At 36.8% G+C, this 26,277-nt stretch overlaps 1 protein-coding gene across 1 annotated transcript in view; it reads right to left on the bottom strand.

Moving 5' to 3' along the window:
• The window catches only part of CCDC141 (coiled-coil domain containing 141), a 158,943-nt gene that overhangs the window by 58,621 nt on the left and 74,045 nt on the right, over positions 1-26,277 (bottom strand). Inside the window, exons 7-8 of the mRNA XM_069470241.1 lie at positions 13,294-13,488; positions 602-774 (exon numbers count right to left, since the gene is read on the bottom strand). Of these exons, the coding sequence (XP_069326342.1) occupies positions 602-774; positions 13,294-13,488 (368 nt within the window). The remainder of the gene's footprint in view (positions 1-601; positions 775-13,293; positions 13,489-26,277) is intronic.

The raw sequence follows: 26,277 nt of genomic DNA, 5'->3' as shown, positions 1-26,277 counted from the left end.
AGGTCCATCTCTCTCTTCATGCCCACCCAACCTAAGATCAACTGATGTGTTTACTGAAAGTACTCATAAAAATGACCCTGTTAGCACACTGTTTAAGGGGATGGGGTTTGGGACCCATACAACTGGATTTAAATTATCACCTTTTACTTAGAATTTTGCTTGGGGAGCCACCAGAGTCATAAATGAAAGGAATTCTGACACTTTACTTTTTTCTAGAAAGAAATAGAGACAGGATAGACTCAAGGCTCAAGAACTGAAGAGAAGAAGACCCTCTATGAAGATGCTAGGATAGGAAAAGCCTTGGGAACCAAAGCTCTCTTTTGTATTTTGTGCATTCCCTCTCTTCTCCTCAGAAACCCATAAACAGAAAGCTTTAGCATCTTTAAGTCTTCAGGCTCAGAATATGGCCTTACTTTTGGATGAGCAACACTGTGTTCATTCAGAATCGCTATTGACCAAAATTCAATAGATCCTTTTAAGCCATAACATAATGCAGCAAAACATCAGAAGCAGGAAAAAAAATTATGCAACTTATTTTTTCACAGCTTGTGGAAACTGTGAAAAAGTTTGTCACACTGAGGAAGAAATAGACTTTACTCACCTGCAGGAGTCTAGTTGGCTGATTAAGGTTTGTCCCTTTTGCAAAGCATCAGCTGTGCAGTCTTTAATTTCTCTGTGTAATTCCGCGTGCTTCACTGCCAAGACAGGCAGACTTAAACCCTCTGATTTAAGGAGCTTAAGGTAAGCTTCGACTCTTCCAAGTACATCAAATGCCTGCCAAAGAAAACATACTTTCATTTTCTGCTTTTCTAGTTTAAAATCTACATCAATGTGCACACGAAACACTAGCCATTCAATTTATTAGTTTGATTGTAACCAAAAAACAACAATCTTAGTCTTGGAAAACAGCTGTATAGTTTTAAGGCTTCATTTAGAGAAACTGATCATAGTTTAGTTCAGCATAAATAAATGTCAGCAACATAAAATTACCAAAATAGTTTACACTGAGAATGTTTCTATACAACACAAACTGTTATAACTACGTAGAATTTGGAGAGTCTGGTTTATTTTTTGCACATTTTATACTGTATACAAATAATAGATGAGCTATTTTTAAAATGTTATGCAGCCTTTTATGACCTGAATGTCTCCGTAATATTCTTAAAAGGAAATGTCCCAATAAATTCTACTTTGAACCTGAAACACTGTACAGAAATATGCAAGAAATTACTAATGTGCTTTTCTTCCTTGCTTTTTCAAATATAAGACCTTCAGCCTACTCCATCCAAGGCATCCGTCTATCTTCCCATGAGATTAGAATTTGGTTCTGCAGCAGTACAAAGAGTAAGACCAAGGTAATATTTAGTTTCTGACATGCACAATAGGATTATACAGAAAAAACATAGCCTTGCAAACCAAGATATTATCTTGAGAGAAGATTTTTAAATTCATTTAGTTTCCTCCTTTATTAGAAGATCAACAACCCAGCATGCCAGATTAAGCTTATGGTATTAACAGAAAGTAGAGAGGAGATATCTATTTGGCCATTAAGGCTTAGTTGGCACTAAGGAGAAGGAGGATGTGATATAAAGGCAATAAAAGAGGACTGTGGCAATACGAGGAAAAAGAGGGGAAGCCAGTGCAGTGGTCTTTGTAAGTCTCCTAACATCTCACTTCTGAATTTCGGCCCAGAGAGCAGATGAGTGAGGTAAGTTGAAGAAAAGCTGAGCTCCCAGGGAGCTCTTCTCATGATGCCCTTTGGCGCTATTGAGAAAAGTCACCGTATGGAGTGTTCCATACCCATCTGGAGAACAGTCCTATCGTAGGAAGCTTGGTGGTGCTGCCTGGTCAGGCAGGGGCCTTGAAGTCTAGCCCTCCTGAGTTGCTGAGTTGGAAGCCAGTGAGCTTAGCAGGAGCTGACCCGAGTGTAGCAGGAAGACCTCACAGAAGATTCTGGAGGAGAATCACAGACTGTGAGAAATGAGAACAGACGGGCTCAGGAGTTCAGTAGTGCTGAGGCCTGAGGAGGCGGGGAGAGCAGGGCTGAGCTGATGCTGAGGTCCCACGGTGCAGCCAGGTGTAGAGGCCCCGGTTACGGAGGTGCGTAAGTGCACTCAGTCCCTTCTACCTTAGGGAGTGAGTTTTACTGGCAGATTTGGAACTGGACGAACTTGGAATTTACAAATGAAATCTCTCAAACACTGTCTTATTACTTACATGTTGTTCTTCTGTTCTCTTATCAATGTCCTCATGCCTCCCAAGTTTGTTCTTTCTATTTACTTAGAATGGTTAAAGCAAAACCATTCTGACTTATTTAGCAGCTGAGAGGAAGTATTTAATAACAATAACAGTAACTACAGTTTCATGAGGCCTATGTGCTTGCTTCTATACTGTGTGTTGCACAATTATTATTCAGTCAACAAATACTACCGAATGCCTGCTGAGTTACAGGCACATGGTCCTTAATAGTCTTGGGAAGGAGCAGGAAATGATCCCCACTGTATAACTAGGAAAACTGAGTTTCAGAGAGGTTAAGTAAATTGCACAAAGTGACATTTTTACTAAGTGGTAGATTTGGGATTTACACCCAATTTGTCTGGCCCTGAGTTCTGTGCTCTTAAACCCTGGGCTACGGAGCCACATGGCAAAGAATTACCATGGGAGTCCTAAGAAAGAAGGGCTATTTCAGAGAAGGCTGTAATCTTGGGTAGAAAAGGTGGGATTTTAAAACTTTACTTTTTGTAAATAAGTGTCTGCCTTTCCTTCTTATAGGTGAGAGAGATACAGAGGAAGGTAGAGAGATTTCTCTTATACTGTAGGACTGTAAAAGAAAGGGAGCCCTATTAACGAAACTTTGAACTTGAAGAACTCTTCCTTATCTGATCCTTTTTCTGTCCTGTAGTTGGCAACAGAGCCAAATGAGACAAGACGCTGATGTTAGAAAAGATGATTTGATGACTTTCTTGGTCCTTCCATAACTCATTGAAACATCATTTGGAAATAACCACTGTTTCTGGAATTTTGTTTCATATTTTAAAATTTTTATTGCTTATTTTGAATAAAGCAGAGTCTCTTGTTAATTGAGGTTAGTCAACGCCTAAGGCAAAAATTTGATGTAGTCAAAATTACCTTGAATGTCTTTAAATCACTCTTAAAGTTTAACACATGTGCATCAGTGTTTATAGTAATACATATTTACATTTAGAATTGAAAATCCATGAGCTACACTAAAGGAAGAAATAAAGGGAAAATCTATATGTAAACGTCAAGACATTCTCCCCTTTCTTCCTTTTAGACAATTCTCAAATTCCTAGTGTAAATGGGGAAAGGATGGAGAATTGCAAAGTGCTTTTTCTTGCCTACAAGTTTAACTCCGTTCTGTTTTAGTATTTAGTCATTATAACCTTAATACATGTCATGTTTGTTGTTTTGAGACTTAAAGAAGAAAAATATATGAAAGTAATGATGGCGGACGTGTAGAAACACTCAGAAAAGATTTGCTGGTGGTTATTCTAAATCTTGATTGATGGAACACATCTTTAAAGAGTCACTGAGAAGAACACTGATCACCTGCTGCCTGTCATTCATCCCACGTGGGCCTTTCCCCTTGGGGCCCGCTGGGCAGCTGCCTCTCTCATATCCTCAGGCACTGGTCAAATCTTTATTGGAGTTAAATGCTAACACCACAAGGTCATTAAGTGCATGTGTGATATCACTCCACCTCTTCCTGAATGTTGTAATAGGAGTTTTATTTTCTCAGAGAATGGAAATTGATTGAAGGGCCGAACATTCACTAGCCAGAGGACACAATATATCAAGGACAAAGATAACCCACAGCTTTGAATCAAAATATCCAAATTTTCTTCCAGAGCTTTTTCTAAAAATGATCAAAGTGTTAGGAAAAGATTTATTTATGAATTGCTCTATGTATCCACTTAATAGAACTACAACTGTAGAAAGGAGGTAAGTGATTTCATCTCTTCCTTCACTCAACAAGCACGTTTGTAGAATACCTGTAAGTGAGGTGGGCTAGATGCTGTAAGAGAGCTTATTCCCTAACCTTAAATCCCAAATGAACCCTAGTGGAAATAATCTGTAGACATAGAAATAAGAGTTAAACTTTTGGATCTCTTTAAAACCAAGCCTCTTTCAAGAAGATTAGATTATCTGTGATTGTCTGACTCATATGCAAAACTCATTTCTCATATTCCCACGTAGAATTTGATGAAAAATCCATGTGCCAATTCCAGAAATGATCTAAGTAGCATTGCTCTCACTTAATCTACCCCCAAAATAGAACTGAGTGCTTTCCTATTTACCATATCCATAAGGAACCTGATATACTGGATGCAGCCTGGAAAGAATCTCTTTGTTGCACACACAATACAAAACAGGTTATTTCCGGCAATAAGAACACTGTGATCCCCATATAAACTGCTTCAGAATTAATGTTTCACCTTTAGTTGTTTTTTCCTTCACATCCCACTCTTTCTTCAAACTTTGAATCTGCAGGTCAAATAAATCTATTATGACCAGATTGGGAAAAAAAGGATATAGGCATGGGATAATATTTTATCCCTCTTTCTAGCTTTGCTTGACTATTTTATATGTTATTACTCAGTTTTTAGGCAGATAAGGAGGGGATGAATCAGCTCTTTTTGGCCCTGTTTTGAAAAAGACTAACGAGTTGCTTGCTTTATGTTCTTTAAGATGCTAATAAAGACTTTTCCTTTTTCCCTTGTTAAGTACAGGATCCAAGGCAGGCTGCACCAAATCAAGTAGAGATGGTATCAGACATGGCACATTTTATTCTTTTTTTTTTTTTTTTTTTTTGTTGAGACAGAGTCTCACTTTGTTGCCCAGGCTAGAGTGAGTGCCGTGGCGTCAGCTTAGCTCACAGCAACCTCAAACTCCTGGGCTCAAGTGATCCTACTGCCTCAGCCTCCCGAGTAGCTGGGACTACAGGCATGCGCCACTATGCCCGGCTAATTTTTTCTATATAGATTTTTTTAGGTGTCCATATAATGTCTTTCTATTTTTAGTAGAGACGGGGTCTCGCTCAGGCTGGTCTCGAACTCCTGACCTTGAGCAATCCACCCGCCTCGGCCTCCCAGAGTGCTAGGATTACAGGCGTGAGCCACCGCGCCCGGCCTATTCTTTTTAAAATATCTATGAGACTAACAGTTTAAGCAAGAACCACAAGTCATACAGCATAATTCTTTTATCATGCTGTTTCACAAAGATGTTTAGTAAGTACTATTCTTTGCTTCTTGACCAATTAATTTAAAGAGAATCAACACTAAACAACAACAAAACAAAACTGCAGAACCTTGAAAATTTCCTTTCCTGAGTCTAGAAGCTGGAGAATGAGTTTGGTTGGAAACTTTGTAACTACCAAGACACAAAACCCAACTCAGCTTCTAATTAGAGCACTGCATTCCACTACCTATGGAGACTGGAACTTCCCCTAGGTTCAGTGTTTATAAAGATCAAAAGCTTCAGTTTTCTTTCTGAACATCACCTGAGATAAATTCTGGTGGCTCCCAGTCTGGGGAGCTGATTCTTAATTCTTAACCCTCCCAAATCTGCCCAAGCTGTCAAATGCCATGAAGACCCGGGCATAAGGGTGATGTGACTTTCAAGCTCCCAATATTTGCTGCCCCTTACTGCCTACTCTTTGGACCCCAGAACTCCCTCCTTGTTCCAGCGTGGATTCCTGGTGTTAATGAGAGGTGTTTAAAGTCATTAGCTTCTAAGGCAGGTTTTGGCTTCACAATTTGAAAAGCTAAAAATCACTGGAAAAGAAGGAGTTTAGGATTGAAAGGGGCATGTATCTGAAGCATTTAATAAACACGGAAAGGACGAGTTTATGTAATGACTGTCTCTTACTTGTTCTTAGGCAAATCCACATTAGAAATACAACTAGGCCCATGAAGTAGAACTTCAGGCAGCTAGTCACTATTTATAATTTCTGGTTTCTTTTATCTAAATTGACTTAAATGATTTTAGGATGATCTTGGGAATATTAACATGGAAAATATCCACTTGTAATGTGTAACATTTATTTTTTTCACTTATTCAAAAAATATTTATTGAAATTTATGGACCACGTACTCAGCTACGTGCTGGGGATACGAAAGTGAACAAAAGCATTAAATCACATTAGAGTAGCTAGCGCAATATTAAATGCATACATAATGACAAAATAATGGCTAGCACTTAGTGAGTGCTTAGCTACTCTATGCACTAGCTGTGTGTAACTTATTTAGACAGCACAATGACTGTGTGAGGGACGTACAGTTAGTATTTCTGTTTCACAGATAGAATAGTCAGATGCACAGGGAAGTTAAGTGACTGCCAAGGTCATAGAGCTAATAAATGTCTGAGATCAGATTCATACCTAGGCAGCCTGGCTCCAAAACCTACTGTTATTTTAGCAAAGTGTCATACTAGTAAAGGTTTCTAAATTTTCACTTAATACAATTCCACTTATTTTACATTCCAACTCTATCCTGAAAAGATTTTGTACAATTTATCACCAATTATATGAACTTTTATTATTGAATGTACTCTCTGAAGTAGATAAGGATTATTAGGTCTATTTTAGAAAAGGGAAAACTCAAGCTCAAAATGTAAATTGATTTGTCACATGGCCAGTCATTTATTCATTCATCCAACAAAAGTTTTTTGAACATGAGCGGCATACAAAGATGAAGACATAATTTCTCTCTAAATAGCACAGGGACGTATTCTGGAAATAATAAGAAATATGTTAGTGCTGCCTAGAAACTCCTCAGGGGAGGTGCTATGTGTGATGACAAGCCCTTTACACAGCACTACTCGCCTTCACAGATGGGACACAGAGACTGAGATTGAAATGTGTGGTCCTTGCCTATTAAAATAATTAGGCTCTTCTCTTTCAAAATGGTCTCATCCTAGTTACCTTGGATCAACATAATCTCTTATGAGCAGTGTCATGTGGTTAGCCTTGAAAATCCACAGTTTATAATAGTTCACTGCTCTCAGTCATTCAAATAATTATTGCGCACTGTTTTAGGTGTTCTGATGAACACAAAGTGAAAAGAACACGTTTCTTACCCTTAAGAAATTTTAATTTAGCAAACAAAAAGTAAATCTTATAATGCAAGACAGAATATGTTTACTGACAATAGAGAAATGGAACAGTCTGACATTATGTATGGAAGAGAAATCAATGACTATACTCATGAATTAGAAGTCCGTCGATAGCTTAGTTGTGAAAGAAATTCATGAGTGAGGAACAGTAAAATTGAGTGCCTTAGGCTGGGCACGGTGGTTCACACCTGTAATCCTAGCACTTTGGGCCAGGCGTTTGAGACCAGCTGGAGCAATATCACGTAACCCTCATCTCTACAAAATGTATATTTAAAAAATTAGCCAGGCGTGGTGGTGGGTGTCTGTAGTCCCAGCTACTCAGGAAGCTGAGGCAGGAGAATTGCTTGAGCCCAGGAGTTTGAGGTTGCAGTGAGCTATGATGCCACTGTACTCTAGCCTGGACAACAGAGTGAGACCCTGTCTCAAAAAAAAAAAAGAATTGAACATCTTCATTATTAGGCTATTAAATATGGACTGATTTGTGAGCTGTCATGAGAAATGTAAGATGTAAAAGGTATTCCTTTTATTCTATAATTTTTCTATTATGTATCTGTTTAATAACTTTATGATAAAACTTTAGCCATATTTATCAAATACTTGCTGTGGTTTAAATAGCCTGACCCCTGAGCTCTAAAACCAAAGGTTTCTAAACCCCACTGAAATCATTCTCTTAGACAGAACACAGGAGGATGGCAAATGAAGACATCATCCGTTTCTTGTGGTGAGGTTTGCCTCATCATGACTTTTTCAAGTTCTTAAATATTTCTGCACACTTAAGGACATTTTTAGCATAAAACAGAAACTCTTTAGCATGCTGTTCAAAACCCTTCCTGCTCCCCTGTCTGCTTCTATTGCTTTTGTTTCTCATCACCCTGGGCTTACACCCCACACTCCTGGCAGTATGAATTATCTTAGGTTCCCCAAACATGGCATGACTTTGTGCCATCCAGCCCTCTCCCAAGGCTTTTTGATCCCAACCTTCCACACTTCACTCAGTGGTCAGCTCCTCTGAGCAGCCTTTCTTGATACTTTTCCCCTGGGCCAGGTTAAGGGTCTCTGTTCTGTGTCCCTAATGGTCTAAGCTTACTCCAGCATGGCTTTCCCACACCACATGGCCCTTCCGTCACATGGCCTCTCTTTAGACTTAACTGAGAGGGCATGGAAGGCAGGGATTGTACCTTTCATTGCTTTAGCTCAAGTGCCCATCTGGTGCATGGCAACAATAGGAATACAACGTATTAGTTAAATGCACATACGGAAGAAGGGAAGGAAGAAAATCAAGTTGCTTCACTTGTTTCTAAGAGAAAGGGAAGTTGCTTTGGAAAAGAGGAATCTGAGACAGGCTACTGAAGAATTATGAAACTAAAAGTAATTACGTTTTACTTGATATCTAATAGCAATTAGTCTAATTTCCTGAATTCATTTACATCACCTCAAAAAACTCTTCTGGATAATGTTTTTTTTAGGTACTCTACGTGAACATGTTTCTTCTTTCAATCTGTACAACAACTGGACCATTTAAATTAATTGTTTCCCACATCTGGACGTAAAATGTATTTATTTTAAAAATGACAAAATGTTATATATAAATGAAAAATGTACCAATCTCGGTGCTTAATTATTTTGCTTTCATCTGAAACAATGATGTTGCTATAGGCATTACTGTTTTGCATCACTGTAAATATCTTGAACAAGCAATACCATCTTTTAAAAAGACATTAAATTTTCAACAGCGATGTCAGAAGCAATGGAAACTAGAACAATCATTACATTCAGAACTAATTTTTGAACATTTCTTTGGCTACTTTGACTTTTGCTTCACCTTTGCTTTCAGGCTGACGCCCCCCTAAATCAGACTATGTTCATAAAATGGATTTGGGCGCAGCCTCCTCTGTTTGCTTTCCCAGTGAAATCATGTGCCTGAGAACGGACGGCATGGGATATGAAACTTTATGACCTATCAGCCATGTTTTATAGCTTTGGGTTCAATCATAGTTGTTGCATAAATACAGGCTCATGCTGTTATGTTTTTGAGACATATTATATATTTATCTCTGTCTGATTTAAACCATGTACCCTAAACAATGATAAATACATTTTGGGTGATCAATAAATACTAACCAGAGCTTCTTTTTTGTGAACACCCTAGAAATATAATAAATAAGATAATCTATCATCCTGAAGGATGAAAATTTGGGGGACTCAAGATGAGTTACTGTAATCAGTGCTATGTTCATATTTCATGCCATGTCCTCATAACTCTTGGCAACAGCTAGCAATTAGAGGAACTCTTCTTCAATCAGTTATGATCCAGTGTTGACAGTCGACCCTTACTTGTATTTGTTGCCAAGGGATTTAATAAATAGGTTCACCAAACAGAGTAGGAAACTCTGAAAAGAAAAGGAAGTATCTTAGGTTCTTGAGTTTATATGGCTCAATCTCTACTGGAATCCAGCGGCTGGTTTATGGCAGTAGCAAAGTTCCTAATGCTCGTGTCTCAACATCGCCATCTGCTGCTCACTCCACGTTCAAATGTCCGTCTCTATAGCCACAGGCTGCAGACACTTCCTCTGAGTGAGAAACACATTCCTGAGCCTTGGGTAATGATCAAACCCTAGCAGAATTAAAAGGCAATCACTTGCACTTCGGGAGCCACAGGGCAAGGGCAATCAATGGGGGAGCTGTTGTCAATGTGGACAATTAGACGATAATTATATTTTATTGAATTTCACAAATTAGAAAATGTATTGGCTTATGGATTTTTTGTATGTTTTGTTTTCTGCTGTATCTCCAGCATTTAGAACAGTGCCTGACACATAGCAGTTGCTCAATAAATATTAATATTTAGGAATTAAGTGAATACCTAAAGAAGAAGCATGATTATTCTCATGAATTCACCACACTATTTATTTCATGACTTCAATAAAAGGAATTATTGTGACTTTTTTCTAATAAATAATAATACCCCTATCTAGAACTGGAAGAGAGAAATGAATGAAAATGATAGGAAAATGGGAGGAAAGAGGGATTTCTTGATGATTTTAACCAGAAACATGATAAAAAATATTGATGAGAAAAGAAATAGATGTGATATGGAAAACTTACTAACAATAGCCCATTCTGCAAATAAATTTCCATTCATTCCTTTTTATCTTACCAATATTCAAAAAAAGTAAAAAGTGTATTTTTAAAATCATATATTTCACTTTTTACTAAGTAGACATTCAAACTTTCCCACTCATTTATATATTATCTATGATACGAACATTTGTTTGTGTACTAGTATTTGATACAGAAATTGAAAAGGAATATTGATCTAGCTTTAACAAATTTGGAACAAGATGTTGTTTGTTGAAAAATAATTTCACTTGTCAAGAGTGGAGCTGGGTTTTGAGGAAAGTACCTTTTTTTAAAGGGCCGCCTTCATCTTTTAGTCCCACAGTGCTAATATCCAGATCTACATGTGTTGGGAGAGTTCTCCATGGGTCTCCGGTGTTCTACACATGGTTACCGGTATGTCAAGAACACGAGACCCTGACTCCTCTTCATCTGGACTGTTTTTCAGCGTTGGGTCTGCAATTAACAACCTTTAGGGTTGAGATCATGTCTCCCTCTGAGACAAAGCACAGGCTTGCTCACTGCTTGCTATCAAACAGCAGATTCCTCAAGCTTAGGGTTTTGCTTCTGAACGCCACCTGCTGCAGGTGCAGACATCGTCTTGGCCCGTCCACATCACCCTGTGGGAACTGGGGCTGAGGAAGCTGATGTGACATGCTGACACTGTGGCTACTGCTTTCCCTATCATAAAGCCTTTCAGCTGTGACCCAGAAGCCATGTGTCCTCTGTCAGCATCCATGAAACTGTGATAAGTTAACAAGTTAGCTTGAAAGTAGGGTAAAATCTCAGACCCCTCCCAGTTCTTGGGAGCCTGCTTTTATTTAAGAATGGAAAGGTTCACAACTGGGAAACCCCAGTGCACTCAAGGCACAATGAAGTGAATTTTCAAAAGGAAAATTCAGTGCTTTGGAAATAAGTAAGTGATGTAAATTGAAAATACCCCTTTCACTAGTATAAACAGAATTTTGAGAGTAGAAAAAAAATTTAAGGGATTTTAAAATTATATTAATTTTTAAAATCCAGCCCTTTATTTAAACTAGGGTTATTTATGAGTGCTGTGCCAAAGATTGGGTAAAGTGGTGAGATTTTTGTAAAATTTGGAAATTCTACAATATAAAATCAAAAAGAAAACTATCATTTATAAGTCATAAGAGGAATTTCTTTTTTAAATTTGAATGGATTTACCCACTACATAATTTCATAATTTATTGCTTCTTAATATTATAATATAGTGAAGAATTCATTTCAAGAGTCATGATTAAACTTCTACTTTCCAAACTTCAGTTTCTATTTTTGCTGAGGTAAAAGTACCCATCATCTTTCACACTGAATTCTTAAATTTGGAGTTTGAAATTATTTCCTTCATGCATTGAAAAGGGAGAAAGAATTCAAACACCTTTCTGAGTGTCACTTAGCTTAGAAAGTACTATCCTATGGATAAATCCTAACTGAGCTTATTATAATCGGAATAGTTAGCATGCCATGGCATTCAAATGATGAAACAGGGAATTTAGAAATCAGAAGTTTTTGGGATAAAGAAACATGAATTTTCATCTCAAGATCTGGCCTGAATTACTGTATGAATTTGAGAAAAAAGGAACCACTCTGTTTTTCTTCTCCTTTTATTTTTATTTTTACTTTTGCAAAAGATATTCCTCAAGGCCCAGGAATAATGTTGGAAGAAAAAATCTCCCTGGCAAAGTACCAAATAATGAGAGCAGTGAAAGCGAGAGTAAGAAAATGAGAATGAAGGAAACTCTACATTTTGCAAGATTATAAACCACAGGGTTTGTACTAGAAGCATTGTTTTACAACAATATGTTCCATAACTGTTTTTCTTAGAAACAATATTAATTGACTTGCATGATGACCTATGCATTTTGTAGAATAGACTTGTTAAGTAAATTTAAAAATCTTTTATTCAAAAAGAAAACGGCTGAAAATTAACTAGCACCTAATATCTAATTAGTTCAATAGCTCCAGTAATATGCTATATCCGTTTCTTCTTTTAAAACAGAGAAATCCCAAACAACAAATAATTTAACAGTAAATATTTCTTTATCTTGTTTTACAATAATTCTAGCACCTCTATTTTGGAATTTTACCATGCATCCTTTTCAAAAAGTTTCTTATTAGTAAAGATGATCAAAATTAAGTTACGATTTTGATATATACCAGGACATGGTATTCAGTGTTGATGTTATTTTAAATCACAATGTACCTAACTTCCAGGTGTTTCCCCATTCATTTCCTGTCACAGTGTCCACTTGTAAGAACATTAGTAAAATTTAAAGTATCAAACAATTCCAATAAAGCAGTTCAAAGGTGCATATTGTATTGAGAAAAGTGAGAAACTTTTCAAATAAGATCACGAATCTCATATACTGAGCACCACTCAAGTGATGCGAACACTACCACTCAGTGGGCACCGCCTGCTACAATCAACATTTAATGAATCGACAAGGGGAAGCAGAGCACTTCTTGAACTCAAGACCTGGAAATCATCCAAGCTGAGATTTCCCTTATGCTGACTCACAAAGGAAAGACCTGGCAGAGCAATCAGGCTCAGGCACTGTTCCTAGCCTGTGGTTGCCATGCAGAAGGCTCGCAATATTCATATATTGTTATCTGATAAATGAAGAAGGATTTACAAAAAGAACAAAGGCCTTTTGATAAAAATGTTAAGGTTTTTTAGAACTTTGGTAGATTTATAATTCTCTTCCTCTGTGAGAAATACTTACAATGTAGGCACAAGGGTCCCCCCAAATAGACCAATGGCAATTAATAAAACTTAATAAAACCCTCATTAGATTTTTTTTAAGTAACCCTTTACACATGAAAGCATAGAGTCTCTTACTTTTGAGAACCAAATAATGGCCACAGTAGGAATATATTTTAAAAGCTTTTCTTTGCTGCCATCAATTTTGAAATTCTACATGGGGTTCTGACGTCTGTTATGTGATCCATCCAGCCTGTTGAAGTAACGGGTCTCCTGCTGGTCTGCCTGATTACCTAGAATTATCAACTTGACCTTGCACTGACCTTGTTAGCACTGTTAAAAAAATCGTTCGCCTTTTTTAGCCAGGTATTCCTTTCCACCACGAGTTGACCAAATTCTTTCTGAAGCCGATTCAGTTTCTGGTTAGAGAGTTGTAGATGTTCTTTCTCCACATGGTCCATTGACAGCAAGATTCCCAGAGCCTCACTCTTCAGCTTCTCAACGGCAGAGTTCCATTCCTATAAGAGATCATCCCTTTAGTTTATTTTACACATCTCCTCTGTATGGACTAAATGTTTGTGTCCCCCTCAAATTCCCATGTTGAAATCTAACCTCCAGTGTGATGGTATTAGGGGGTAGGGCCTTTGAGAGGTGGTTAGTGCCCTTATAATCACACAGGATTCGTGCCCTTATAAAACAGGCCCAAGGGAGCTGCTTGTGCCTTTGACCATGTGAGGACACAACGAGAAGTTAGCAGCCTGCAACTCAGAAGAGAGCCCTTACCGCAGCCCGACCAGGCTGGCTCCTCAGTTACAGAACAGTGAGAAATAAACTTCTATTGTTTATGAGCTGCCCAGTCCATGTTACTTGGTTATAGCAGCTCGAACTAACTAAGATACCCTCCTCTGTAATCTCTGATAAGATTCAGAGAATATTTAGATGGGTTGAATGTATCAGAAATCTGTCAGATTTTCAAATCATGAAAATATAATAAATACTGTAGTACTAAATGCTACACTATAGGTTTGAGTACCAAGATGTTTACATAATAGGCAAAGACGCAGAAAAGAAACGAAAGAAAGAAAGAAAGAAAGAGAGAGAGAGAAAGGGAAAGGAAAAGAAAAGAAGGAGAGAAGGTGACAGAAGCAGGAGGTAGGGGGTTGGGATGAGTGACTGATAGAGCACCCAGCTGACTTGAACACAGGTCAGTTCCATTTCTGTTAACTCTACCTGGAAACTCACCTCAAATACACTCAATGGTGTTTTTAAATCTCTAACTCATTTTTGTCCTCTTTTTAATCACATAAGCATAAAAAAGTATCTCTCCCACAATTCAGCCTCATGGTCAGTGTAGGCAAATGTGTACAAGAAAAGGAAGAGAAATAGTATATATCATGACTGTTGTTTTTGTGTCTGCTTACATGTAGAACTGAAATTAAGTCCTATTATTCATCACAAAATTAATAGCTATTATTGTTTAGTATTTCCTCCTTCCTGACCTCAATTCTCTCAAGCTTCACTCTTAATGGAATACAAACATTTCAGAAAATGAAAAGAGGTAGTCTTTTGCTTAGTGTTCATGAGGATGAAAAAACATAAGTAGAGAAGAAAGAAAATAAGAGGTGGAGTAAAAAAATGTATTAACATTCAATTTATCTGAAGGGAAATTCAAGTTTCTTAACAAAAGGACTGAAGCCTGATCCAGTTTCATAAAATAATGGTTATCTCTAATATGGCTGTCTTGTTAATGAATCTTCCGGTACCCATCTCAACTGAGATTGAATGATAGTATAGGCTATTTGTTAAAGCATGGGAAATTTAGCACCAGATTTTAAACCTCTCAGTCTGACTCCATCCTGCTTTGTTCCGTCAGTGCAAAGTGTCCTATTATTAAGTTACATTTATTATACTACATTGTATGAAATAAGTACAATTTTAGTGCAATTTACCATTACTGTTTCCATTCATTCATTTCACAAGACACACTAAACACTATGTACCTGGCACTGTGTTAGGATAGATGTCTTGGGGAATATAAAGAAAGAATAAAATGTAGCGCTTTCCCTTAACAACATATAAACTGTTATTTTATATAACTTTCATATATGCTTACTTTATGAAATATATGAAATAAATGCTGATTCTATAAACATGCATACAAAGACAATATGGTAGTATTTTAAACAAGAATTAGTAAGTGTTAAAGGGAGAAATTGTACGTATTATTTTGTGGTGCTCATAGAACCCATTCTAGTATTTGCACAAGAGAAAAATATTTTAATCAATAGTTACATGAGTAAGGAAGGTAGATTAAAGGATTTGGCTTATTTTGGAGTACCTATTATAAAATTGTGGGTTGCAACTATAATCCTCAAAAACACTTAAATTAGATGTTATCTTTTTCAATATTTACGTAGGATCAGAAGAGTATGTTACATATCTGATAAGTGGCAGTACCAGAACTACTAGTTCAAAGGTCTGCATATCACGTACCTTCCAGAAATTTGAAAATAAACTCCAAAATCTTCAAATTCTTCAGTGAGTGCAAGAGCAGTACTCTTCGGCAGGGACATATGCTACGTGAGTTCTTAAGACCCCTCATTTTAAAAAGAGCTGAAGTGTCTCCCTTTGCGGAAAACTAATATGTGTCATGATGTTCTTTCATAAAGCACTGTAACTGCCCCCCACATGCTTAAAAACAATTACTTTAACTTATTGGGAATAGCAAATATTTTTAAAACTGTACAATTTCTGACACTTACAATAGGCACTTACTAAATGTTGGTCCCACTTTTCTTCCCGTTTTGTTATGGTTCAATAGCACCCCAAAATTTCTTCTTTACTCATGCCATTTCTGTTTCCCAGTTTTAAAATAATGGTAGCGAAATGTTTCCCAAAATGTTATTGATTAGCATTATGTATTGATCAGTATTAGGAGATAAACAAAGTAAAACAGGTTTCTTTACTGCAGTACTTCTCAGAATCTTTAATTTGTTAATGTGCATTGAAACTCTTCTAGAGGGAATGTGATGTGAAGTATTTTGAACAAAACTTTTTGACCAGAAAAACTGTTTGTTAATCATCTCAGTGGACCCATGCTCCAGTTGCAACGATGTTGGAAAAAACCATTCTGTGCCTAAGGGCAGCAGAATCACCTACTGGGTTCACCTGCTTTCACAAGTCTTTGTTTCTTTCCTGTTTTATTTTTCCCTATTCTCTAGCTACTCAATTAGTCCACTTCCTCACTTTGTACCATTCTTTCTTCTGTCTGTTAAGATCTGTGTGTCATTAATCCTCAATGAACTCAGGTGGAGAAATGCTTAACATGTAAAGATACAGAATAAAGCAGGTAATTCTTTAAAAAAATTGGCATTGGCCAGAACCTTCTATGCTTATTATGGGAAGACCACCTAACAAGTATAGAGAACCTAGTGTAGGTGGAAGATGGGGGTAGGGCTAGAAAGATAGGGGCAAAGATGTGGAAGAAGTTAGAATAGAGAGAAATGGGTTTCAGCCACTGTGTACTCAGCTTGACAACGATAAGTTCTAGGTCATATTGTTCAAGACAGTAAGGGCAGATTTTTCTTTGTGTATGTTATCTCTGTGCTAAATGCTTTTCGAGTATTATCTCATTTCATCTTCACCATACCCCTAGGAGGTAGGAACTATTATTATCTTCATTTTACAGACGGAGTAACTGGGACTCAGAGGGATTACTAACTTGCCCAAGGTCTCAGCACTAGTAAGTGAAGGAGCTGGAATTCAAACTCAGGGAATTTGACTCTAGAGCCTACTCTCTTCACCAGTACCCCAGCCCCAGCTATTTGTAGAGGGATACACTGTTTTTCTCATCACAGAAAGATTAACCATTAGTTAATTAGTTCAGGTAAAACTTCCATATGCCCCAAATAAGGCCTTGGAGATGACAAAAATTTTATATGACCCTGGGATTTTCTGATTTGAAATTGGAAGGCTCACAATTTCAAAATAAACACAATGCTATTACAGATACAATTGGAAATTTATAGCCCAAATTCAGACTTATTTTGCTTAGCCACCGGACAAAAATAATGAAGCACTTTTCTATGAATAGGAAGAGAAATACCTGTTCTCTAACAGTGTTCATAAATCTGCCTTTGGTATAAATTTTACAAACAACATTAAAGAGAGACTTTTGGAGCAGAGCCAAGCCTTTGAAAACCCACTTTAACCTTGTGCTTCACATCATGCTACGAAAAGTAGGCTGTGACCTTTCAAAGAAACTGTAAAGGACCATTTTGTGCCTCTTATCCTTTTTTTTTTAATTCTCCATCCCCAGTCTTCTTAATTACATTTTCACATGAACTCTGTGGGTAGTAAATGAAGCTGGGTCCATTCAATATTTCTATTCAATCTTCTCAGAAAATTGGTTCTGTTTTCTTTGGGCAATCTATAGGCAGTTTCTGATGCATTTCTATACCATTCTGATGATGTATTTCCCCAACCCTTTTCACAGGGGATGCTTTCACTGTTTTATTTTTAAGATAAAACTTTCCAGAGTCATTTGAATCCATCACACTATTTAAAAAATATAGTTGTCACCCTTGTCAAGGCTAGAGGAGCCCGGTGGAGAAAATCTTGGTCCATTTTCTCTAAGCCATTGCTGCCCGCCTGCTAAGTGTTAAACCTCTAACAGGGTTTCGGTCACTTTGCAATAAAATATTTCCAGTACTTGTCCCCACCACAGAAAGCCAAAGCCTGCCATTTCCTCGGCTTTTCAATTTGACAGAGACGTGTGCATATCTCTGACCCAATAAAGACGTGGGGCACTGTGTGTTCCTGGGCTCAGGGGTCTCCACAGGTCGTTCCATTATTTTCATTTTTCACTCACAGTAGGAACCTTTTTAACTGCACCTTTCAGTATTCCATTTGCTGAGGAAATTGAGCTTCTCTTGGATCCCTTGGTTGAAAGGGTACTTTTAAGAGGATTAGTGCTGATAGACAAGAAGGTGGAAAAGATTTCTTCTTTCCTTTTTTTTTTTTCAGTCCCAGGTTAGCTTTTTACATGAAGTTATAGATTGGCATAAAAATTATCCAGCAAGTAGATTCAAAAAGGAAAATATTAGCTACTCCAATTGAAAAGAAAAAAAAATAATAATCACAGTATATTAGCAAGCTTTTATCCACATAACGACTTCCTTGTACATGAAGGGATTTAATGATCCAACACCATGTAGTAAATTTTCATGATGAGCCTTGACTTCAGAATGTAATCTTTAAGTAGAAGAAAGATGGACAAGAAACAATAGGGGATGTATTTGTAAACTACTAAAAAATATCCGTGGTGGAGATTACTGACCAAAATCAGATCTGGCATAAGCATGTGTTGGGTTTATGTATAGTTCCTGAAGCATGGCTAATTCCTAGGCCATCTCATTAGACACAGCCCATTTCTTACTTAATCCCTAAATCTACAATCCCATTTGGTTCAGCACAAGGAGAATTAACTCATTGATACAAAATCACAGAATTTTACATGATTGCATTAGCAGATGGTACGAACAAAATAAACCTGGCAATTTTAATCAGAGAATATTTGAAAATCTGCTTTGAGCAGAAATTGTTTTTAAAGAAGTGTTTGTGCATTTGAAAAGTGGCGTTGAGCCCCTAAAAAGCTAAAATTCTCTGATGACATCAGGTTGGATTTCACACTGGGCTGAAATTTCTTCTCCCCACACTCCCTTCCAGGTATTTCTATGCTGACCTCTACAGGTGCAAGGTCATCCTGGAGAGAAATGTCTCCCCTTACTCTCCAAAGAGTGCAGAGTTCAGTGCCTACTGGCCATTTGAACTTTGCCCTCACTGTGATGCATCCCAGCAAAGACACAGATTGCCAATGGGAAGCACTGTGATTTTGTGTCTCACCTAGAGATAAAAGAAGCCTGCTGTCTCACCTCCCAGCCATAAGGTAGAGAATCACAGTTATTGAATGAGGGAGAGCTCGTGAGTAAGAGCAGAGAACTGCAGCTAGAAGTACACTTTTTATTCCAGACTCGTTAAGTAGCTTCAGGCAGAGCATTTTGCTTTTTGAACCTTACTTTCCCTGCAGTGCAATGACAGTTAGCACCACTTGGTACATATATCCTTCTGGTTTTCTAGTGACTCATCTTTAGTGACTCATTTAATTCAGTGACAAATTGGCTGTGCTTCAAATTCCTGGATTTTAGGCTCTCCCAAAATTTGGGTTATTGGCTGTATTACCCATAAATTAACCTTACCTGGATTGGGACTGACAGTCTATAATAGAAATGACAGATAACAACAAATAAATTTCTGAGCATTAGTTGATAATTTTTTCCACTCTTAGTTCATTGAAATATTTTTAAAGTTGCAGGAAAAAAAAAAAAAAAAAACCCATGGCTCGGAAGTCTCTTATTTCCCTTATTCTCTTCAATGTTTGGCCACTGAGTGGAGCCCACAGTTCAGCAGCATAAAGCAGGGTGTTTGTTGCTAATAAATACTGAAGCAAATGGATGTGGGACAAAATAAAGTCTGAAAATCAAATAAAATTGCAACAAACTACGCTCATAAGCAAATCTTTAAAATAGTGATTGGAGTAGAAATGTATTTATTTTGTCTTCCTTATTTCAACATAGTTTCTAGGTGAAAATTTAATTACATGAGAAGTCGAGGGGAAATATTCCCAAGATTTGTGTTTTCCAAGAACCATTATTTTTTCTTTAGTGTCTTGTGCTTGTTTTCCTTAGATTTCTTGTTCCCCTTAATCACATTGTCTTCTTGTTGATTAAGTAAGGAGCAGAGCCTGATTGGTGTTTCATTTTTAATTAAATTTAATAAGAGTCTAGCTTCCCAAAATATTTTCATCTAACACAATTTGCCAACAATCAGATTGTGCCATGGGTTGACTAGGTGGCCCCAGTTTATATTAATGTCCTCAAAGGACCTACTTTTTCATTTTCTAGACAATCTGTTGGAGATATTTTCAGGATCTCAATATATACTTCAACTGTGGGGGAAATTATTAGGTTGTGATGTTCACCTCTTGTGGGGATTTCCCTATTAATAGAAAGGAGGGTCTATTGATAGTTTTATCCACAGTGAACATCAAATACAGACTAAAACAATGGCTCTTAAATCTGACTGACTGTTAGCATCTCCTGGGAAAGTTTTAAAAACACACACTTCCAGGTTCACTCCATATCCCTGGAATCATAATTTCTCTTGGTAGAGTGAAAAAAATAAGTATTTTTTAAAAATCTGAAGCATTTTATTTGAAATCAGAGGCAAGGAAATAATACTCACAACCAAATTTTGGAATGATTGATCCAGAATATCTTAAGATATTTAATGAACAGTTAACAATGTACCTAGGAAAGTTTATGTATAATCATACTGATAATTGGGGATGGATTACATAGTAATAGTAGCTTTAACTCTAAAACTTTCAACTAACTTGACTCTGTGGAATATTGTATTAATGACTTCGTGAAAATTACATTATTGTATTAAAGACTTCTAAACCTAAAATTTAACTTTAGCTTTACAAATTACTTCATTCACTCAATAAGTATTGAGCTGGGCTGTGGAAGATACAATGACACATAAACATTACACTCCTTGCCTTTACACTCCTTGAATGATTAATACGCCAATCCATCATGAGTTTAAATAGCCCTGGTGCAATGTTGGATATCATTAGTCTTAACTCACAAAGAAACTGAAGCATACCTACTTTCTACTTTCTTCACATCATTATCTCAGACAAAAGGGCCACTGATTTAAAAGGGAAACAGAGGGAAAAAAAAAACAAAAAACAAAAACCCCCTGCAAATCTGATCAGGTTTTTCTTTCTCAAACTTCTATGTACACCCATAGGGTTATTTTCTTATCAACTTTCATCATAAAATTTTTACAGCTATATTTTTAATAGTTATATACACTATCTTTCTTATAGGAAAAAATCTTACCTCTAATGAAATGGAAGAAATCATTTGTCTTTTAACAAAATCTAGTCAAGGCTAGAATTTCTTCAACACATCCCCCTCTTTTGCAAGCTTTAGTTTTTCAGCTTATCACTAAGTACATGCACAGGACTCTCATTTCATACTCAATACTGTGAACCAGCAGAAAATGATACTGGGATGGGCATTCTCTAACTCTCTGACATTGAACGTGGAATAATCTAAAAGGCATTATTCCGTACCTCTTAAGAGCACAAGCTCACATGGAAAACAAAACAAATGTTTAGCACAAAGCGAAATCAGTTCTGATTTGGGGAATCTGAGAAGTCCTCTTATAGGATCTTAAAAATGGGCAGGAGTTTCAACTGGTGAGCAGAGAGGTGGGTCTGGGGAGAAGGCAAGGGGAGACCCAAGCGGGAGAGACAGCAGAGCCAGAGCACTGAGGCAAGGGTGCTGAGGTCAGCCAGGAGACACGGAGAATGATTCTGGATCCTGGGAGAAATGGAGCTAACTAGTCTGGGGAATTAATAAGAGTTTCTCATAGGAAGTAATGTCTGAGCTGAGACCTCAAACAAATGGATGGGAGTTCCCTAGGCCAAAGAGGAATAGAAGTGGGGTGGAGAGTAAAAGAAAACTGAAAAATAAGGTGTTAAGAGTGAAGACACTCTTAACAAGTGAGGAGGGGATGGGACCAATGGGATCTAGAATAGAATCCATTTCCCCTGGAAATGAGGGGAAACACAAAAAAGGGGGAGAAGCCAGGAGTAAGAGACAAAAAATTTGGGCAGAAGAGAAAAGAGCAAGAAATTTCATTGTGTATGACTAAGAGACTTTGAGGTTGGATAAAGCCTGGCTCCTCCATGGTTGAGAATTTTTTTTTAATTTTTTTTTTAATTCAGACTATTATGGGGGTACAAATGTTTTGGTTACATGAATTGCTTTTGTACTGCTTGAGTCAAAGTTATAAGTGTGCCAATCACCCAGATAGTGTACATTGTACCTGTTAGGTTTGATTTCACTCATCCCCTGCTCCCTCCTCCCTACTGTTTGAATTCCACTGAGTTTACTTCCATCAGGTGCTTATTAGTTAAGTTCCAATTTCATAGTGAGTACATGTGGTGTTTGTTTTTCCATTCTTACAATACTTCACTTAGGCAAATGGCCTCCAGTTCCATCTAGATTGTTACAAAGGGTATTAATTCATTTTTTAATGGCTGAATAGAACTCTATGGTATATATATACCACATTTTATTGATCCACTCATGAATTTTGGGGCACTTGGGCTGATTCCACATCTTTGCAATTGTGAATTGTGCTGCAATAAACATTCTAGCGTAAGTGTCTTTTTGATAAAATAACTTTGTTTCCTTTGGGTAAATACCCAGTATTGGGATTGCTGGATCAGTTGGTAGGTCTACTTTTAGTTCTTTGAGGAATCTCCATACTATTTTCCATAGCATATTTTAATCTATACTACAAGGCTATAGTAACCAAAACAGCATGATACTGGCACAAAAATAGAGACATAGACCAATGGAACAGAGCAGAGAACCCAGGTGTAAAACCATCCCTGTATTGCCACCTGATCTTTGACAAAGTAGCAGCAGTATACACTGGGGAAAAGGATCCTTATTCAATAAATCGTGCTGAGAAAATTAGATAACCACATGTAGAAGACTGAAACAGTATGCCAAAGAAACAATCAACAGAGCAAATAGACAACCTACAGAATGAGAGAAAATATTTCCATGCTATACATCCTATAAAGGGCTAATAACCAGAATCTACAAAGAACTCAAGCAAATCATCAAGACAAAATCAAGCAACCCCACTAAAAAGCGGCCAAAAGACATGAACAGACGTTTTTCAAAAGAAGATAGACTAATGGCCAACAAACATGGAAAAAAATGCTCAACGACACTAATCATCAGAGAAATGCAAATCAAAACCACAATGAGATATCACCTAACTCCCAAGAGAATGGCTTTTATCAAAAAGTCCCAAAACAATAGATGCTGGCATGGATGTGGAGAGAAAGGAACACTTACACACTGTTCATGGTTGAGAATTTAAAAGGGTATGAAGCTTTTGGACTAGTTATGGGAAATGGGGTAGGGAATTAGCAGATGATAAATAAAGGAATTTGTAAGGCTAACTGATAATTAATAAATTACATTTTAAATAGAACCAACCAAAACAATCATGCTAATTTTCTCATCTTTCAGAATTAGGAAGAAACAGAGAAACTGAGTGATCAGATTAATTCACAACAGCCCTTGTGGCCCAGGCTGAGTAGCACAAGGACCTAGCCCAGGAAAAAAAAAACAAAGGAGGCTATGATGACAGCAGTTTGGGGTGATGCCATAAAACAAAATGTGGCAGCCACAGGAGTGGGAAGCTGGAGGGAGCTGAAAATAAAGGCCTTTGGAGTAGAAAAGTAAGGAAAACCCAGGGCAGGGCATTGAAAAAGTCACCAAATGGATGCCAAATTAGCACAGGAAGGCTGTAGGTGATTTAAGGCATGACTGAGTTAAACCATAATAAAATGCCTTCTCAGGTGTCCACTTAAAGTAAACTTAATTTCACTATTATTATTATGATAGTAATATTACATTATCATGCTTCATATTAATAGCATATTATATATATATTATAGCATTATTATAATAATGGTAACTGTAAAAAGCCATGCTTTGTGGGAATTTTTATTTAAAGGCTGAAAAATGTCCAAAAAAAAGAAGATGTATGTGGAAAAGTCAAAACTAAGAAAACTTTTTGTAAGCATTTAAACTTAACGAGCTGATAAACAATCTGTAAGCAAAGTGACAGCAGGTAGCTTTAAACGTAGTGATCACAGAGTACCATATTCTTTATCAGCTTTCTTTACTCAGTCTCTTCTTAAATGGCCATAAATGTTTCTGAGGGATTTTCTAAATTAAAATTTCCCTTGGAAATGAAAGCATATGTTTTACTAAGCTTTAAATTGATCTGCAAGCTAAGGCTAGAATAGCATTACCAGTGATAAAATCCCATCATTTTTGTGGACTTTCTCCATGCTTGCTGGCAAGTTCAATGCTATTTATATATATTTTGCGTGTTACCAATAAAATTGTTTCTAATTTATGTTCTGTGAAAAATGACATCTGCTTTTAATTGGGAAGTTCATTAAAAAATCAGACAAGTAAAACAAATTATTCACTAAAATGAAGACAGAGGAATTGAAATGCATTAATGCAGGTGTCTTACTGTTTAGAGAACTCACTTAATTTCTGCCTTGAGACATTTCTGATTCAGGCCCCACTTTATTTTTTAAATTAGATGAAACATTATAAGAGAAACAGACTCTGGGTCCTTTTATAGATTTTCTTTGTCATCATCAGATATGATGTGAGTTGATTTACTGAAGCACTATGTTTTATAGTGATTTTACAATTTTTTCACATATCATCAGTGAAGGAATTTGGGGATGTAATGAAAGTTCAAATATCAGAATAGTCAGCTTCTTTATAGAGGTTAATATGTGCAGCAATGAGAAGGAAATTGTTCAACATTGCATGTGAAACACATGGAAAATATTTGGATAACCTGGAAACTATGATATATAAACTCTGGATATTGCTACATACCTCTTGAACCACCTGAGAGACATACAAGTAGTTCCTTTTGTACTAAATATTTCATATGAGGGCTACTTGTAAGGGAATGTTCCCATTTTTAGAAAGGAACAGTCAGAGAATTTAAATATTTGTCTTTAGATCTTCAATTACCTGAGTAATGTGCCTAGGAATAAATATAAACAGCAAAGGAAATTAAGTTTTAAGCTTAAACAGTCATGCCTACACCTTAAAAGACCCAGACATTGACCTAGATCTATATCTTCTGAGTTCTAACAATGACCCAGTAATTTGAATCTATCACTTATATTCTTTCCTTCTTAGTTCTTTTCTTCATACCCTTAGTTAACCAAAGGGTGGTCCAGAGACCAGCAGCACCGACATTACACTGGAGCTTGTTAGAAATGCAGACACTAAGGCCCCACCCCAAACCTGATGAAGCAGAACCTGACATTTAAAATCTCCAGGTAACTCATGAATGTACCATTCACTCCATTGCCATACTCTATGACAATATGTATTGCTGCCTCAGATAATGGATGGTATATTTACACAGTTTGGTAACATGCAATCCTTAAAAAACATATTTATACTATGCATTAGAATGGGGAAATGCTTATGAGATAACACTAACAGGAAAAATCACATTGCAAAATGATGCACACACAATTTTGTACACAAACACACATATATATAGTATACACATAGACATACAATCACACACTTTTGGAATACTCATATGTATGTATATGTTTTATATTTCCTTTCCATTTCCATATACAGTCACGTAATATGTGTGATTTTAATTCTTGTCTTTTGTTTAGTCTTATGTATTTTCTATTTTTTTCAAAATGAGAAGATACAATGTAATCAAAAAAATGAAGCAATAAACAGTTGTTTAAAGAATCATTTTCTTATACTGGCTTTATTTTTATTTTTTATTTTTATTTATTTATTTTTTTTGAGACAAAGTCTTGCTCTGTTGCCTGGGCTAGAGTGAGTGCCGTGGCATCAGCCTAGCTCACAGCAACCTCAAACTCCTGGGCTCAAGCTATCCTACTGCCTCAGCCTCCCGAGTAGCTGGGACTACAGGCATGCACCACCATGCCCGGCTAAATTTTTGTATATATATTTTTAGTTGGCCAGATAATTTCTTTCTATTTTTAGTAGAGACGGGGTCTCACTCTTGCTCAGCCTGGTCTCGAACTCCTGAGCTCAAACGATCCGCCTGCCTTGGCCTCCCAGAGTGCTAGGATTACAGGCGTGAGCCACTGCGCCCGGCCCTTTATTGATAATTATACATTTAAAATATTCAAATAACCTTTTAAGAGATTCTACTTTACTTCCTTATCTCATATTTATAAATATTTTGTAACTTTAAACTTGACTTTTTCCTTTGAATAAAGTTTCTGTGGGACCTAAGCATTGGTATTTTTTAATGATCTCCAAATAATATTATTTGAAGGAACTTGGGGCCAAGATCACAAATCCAATTTATGAAATCACTCAGCAACAACTGGAAAATATTTTCAATCACTTGGAAAATCGGATTAGATGATGAATCATGGAAGATGGTTTTAATCTTGACGCTGAGTAATATAAATGCTGCTATATTAAAATATTGAAGATGATGTTTCTATACACCATTTTCTGTTTGCTTCTTTCCCAGAATTCTAAAGATTATTGTTAATCAAGGACTTTACAAACAATATATGAAAGTCATCTATGAAA

This window comes from Eulemur rufifrons, chromosome 1, assembly GCF_041146395.1.
Source record: "Eulemur rufifrons isolate Redbay chromosome 1, OSU_ERuf_1, whole genome shotgun sequence".
NCBI lineage: Eukaryota > Metazoa > Chordata > Mammalia > Primates > Lemuridae > Eulemur > Eulemur rufifrons.
The sequence above is the reverse complement of the archived record's forward strand: the minus strand, read 5'-3'. Positions and strand labels throughout refer to the sequence as shown.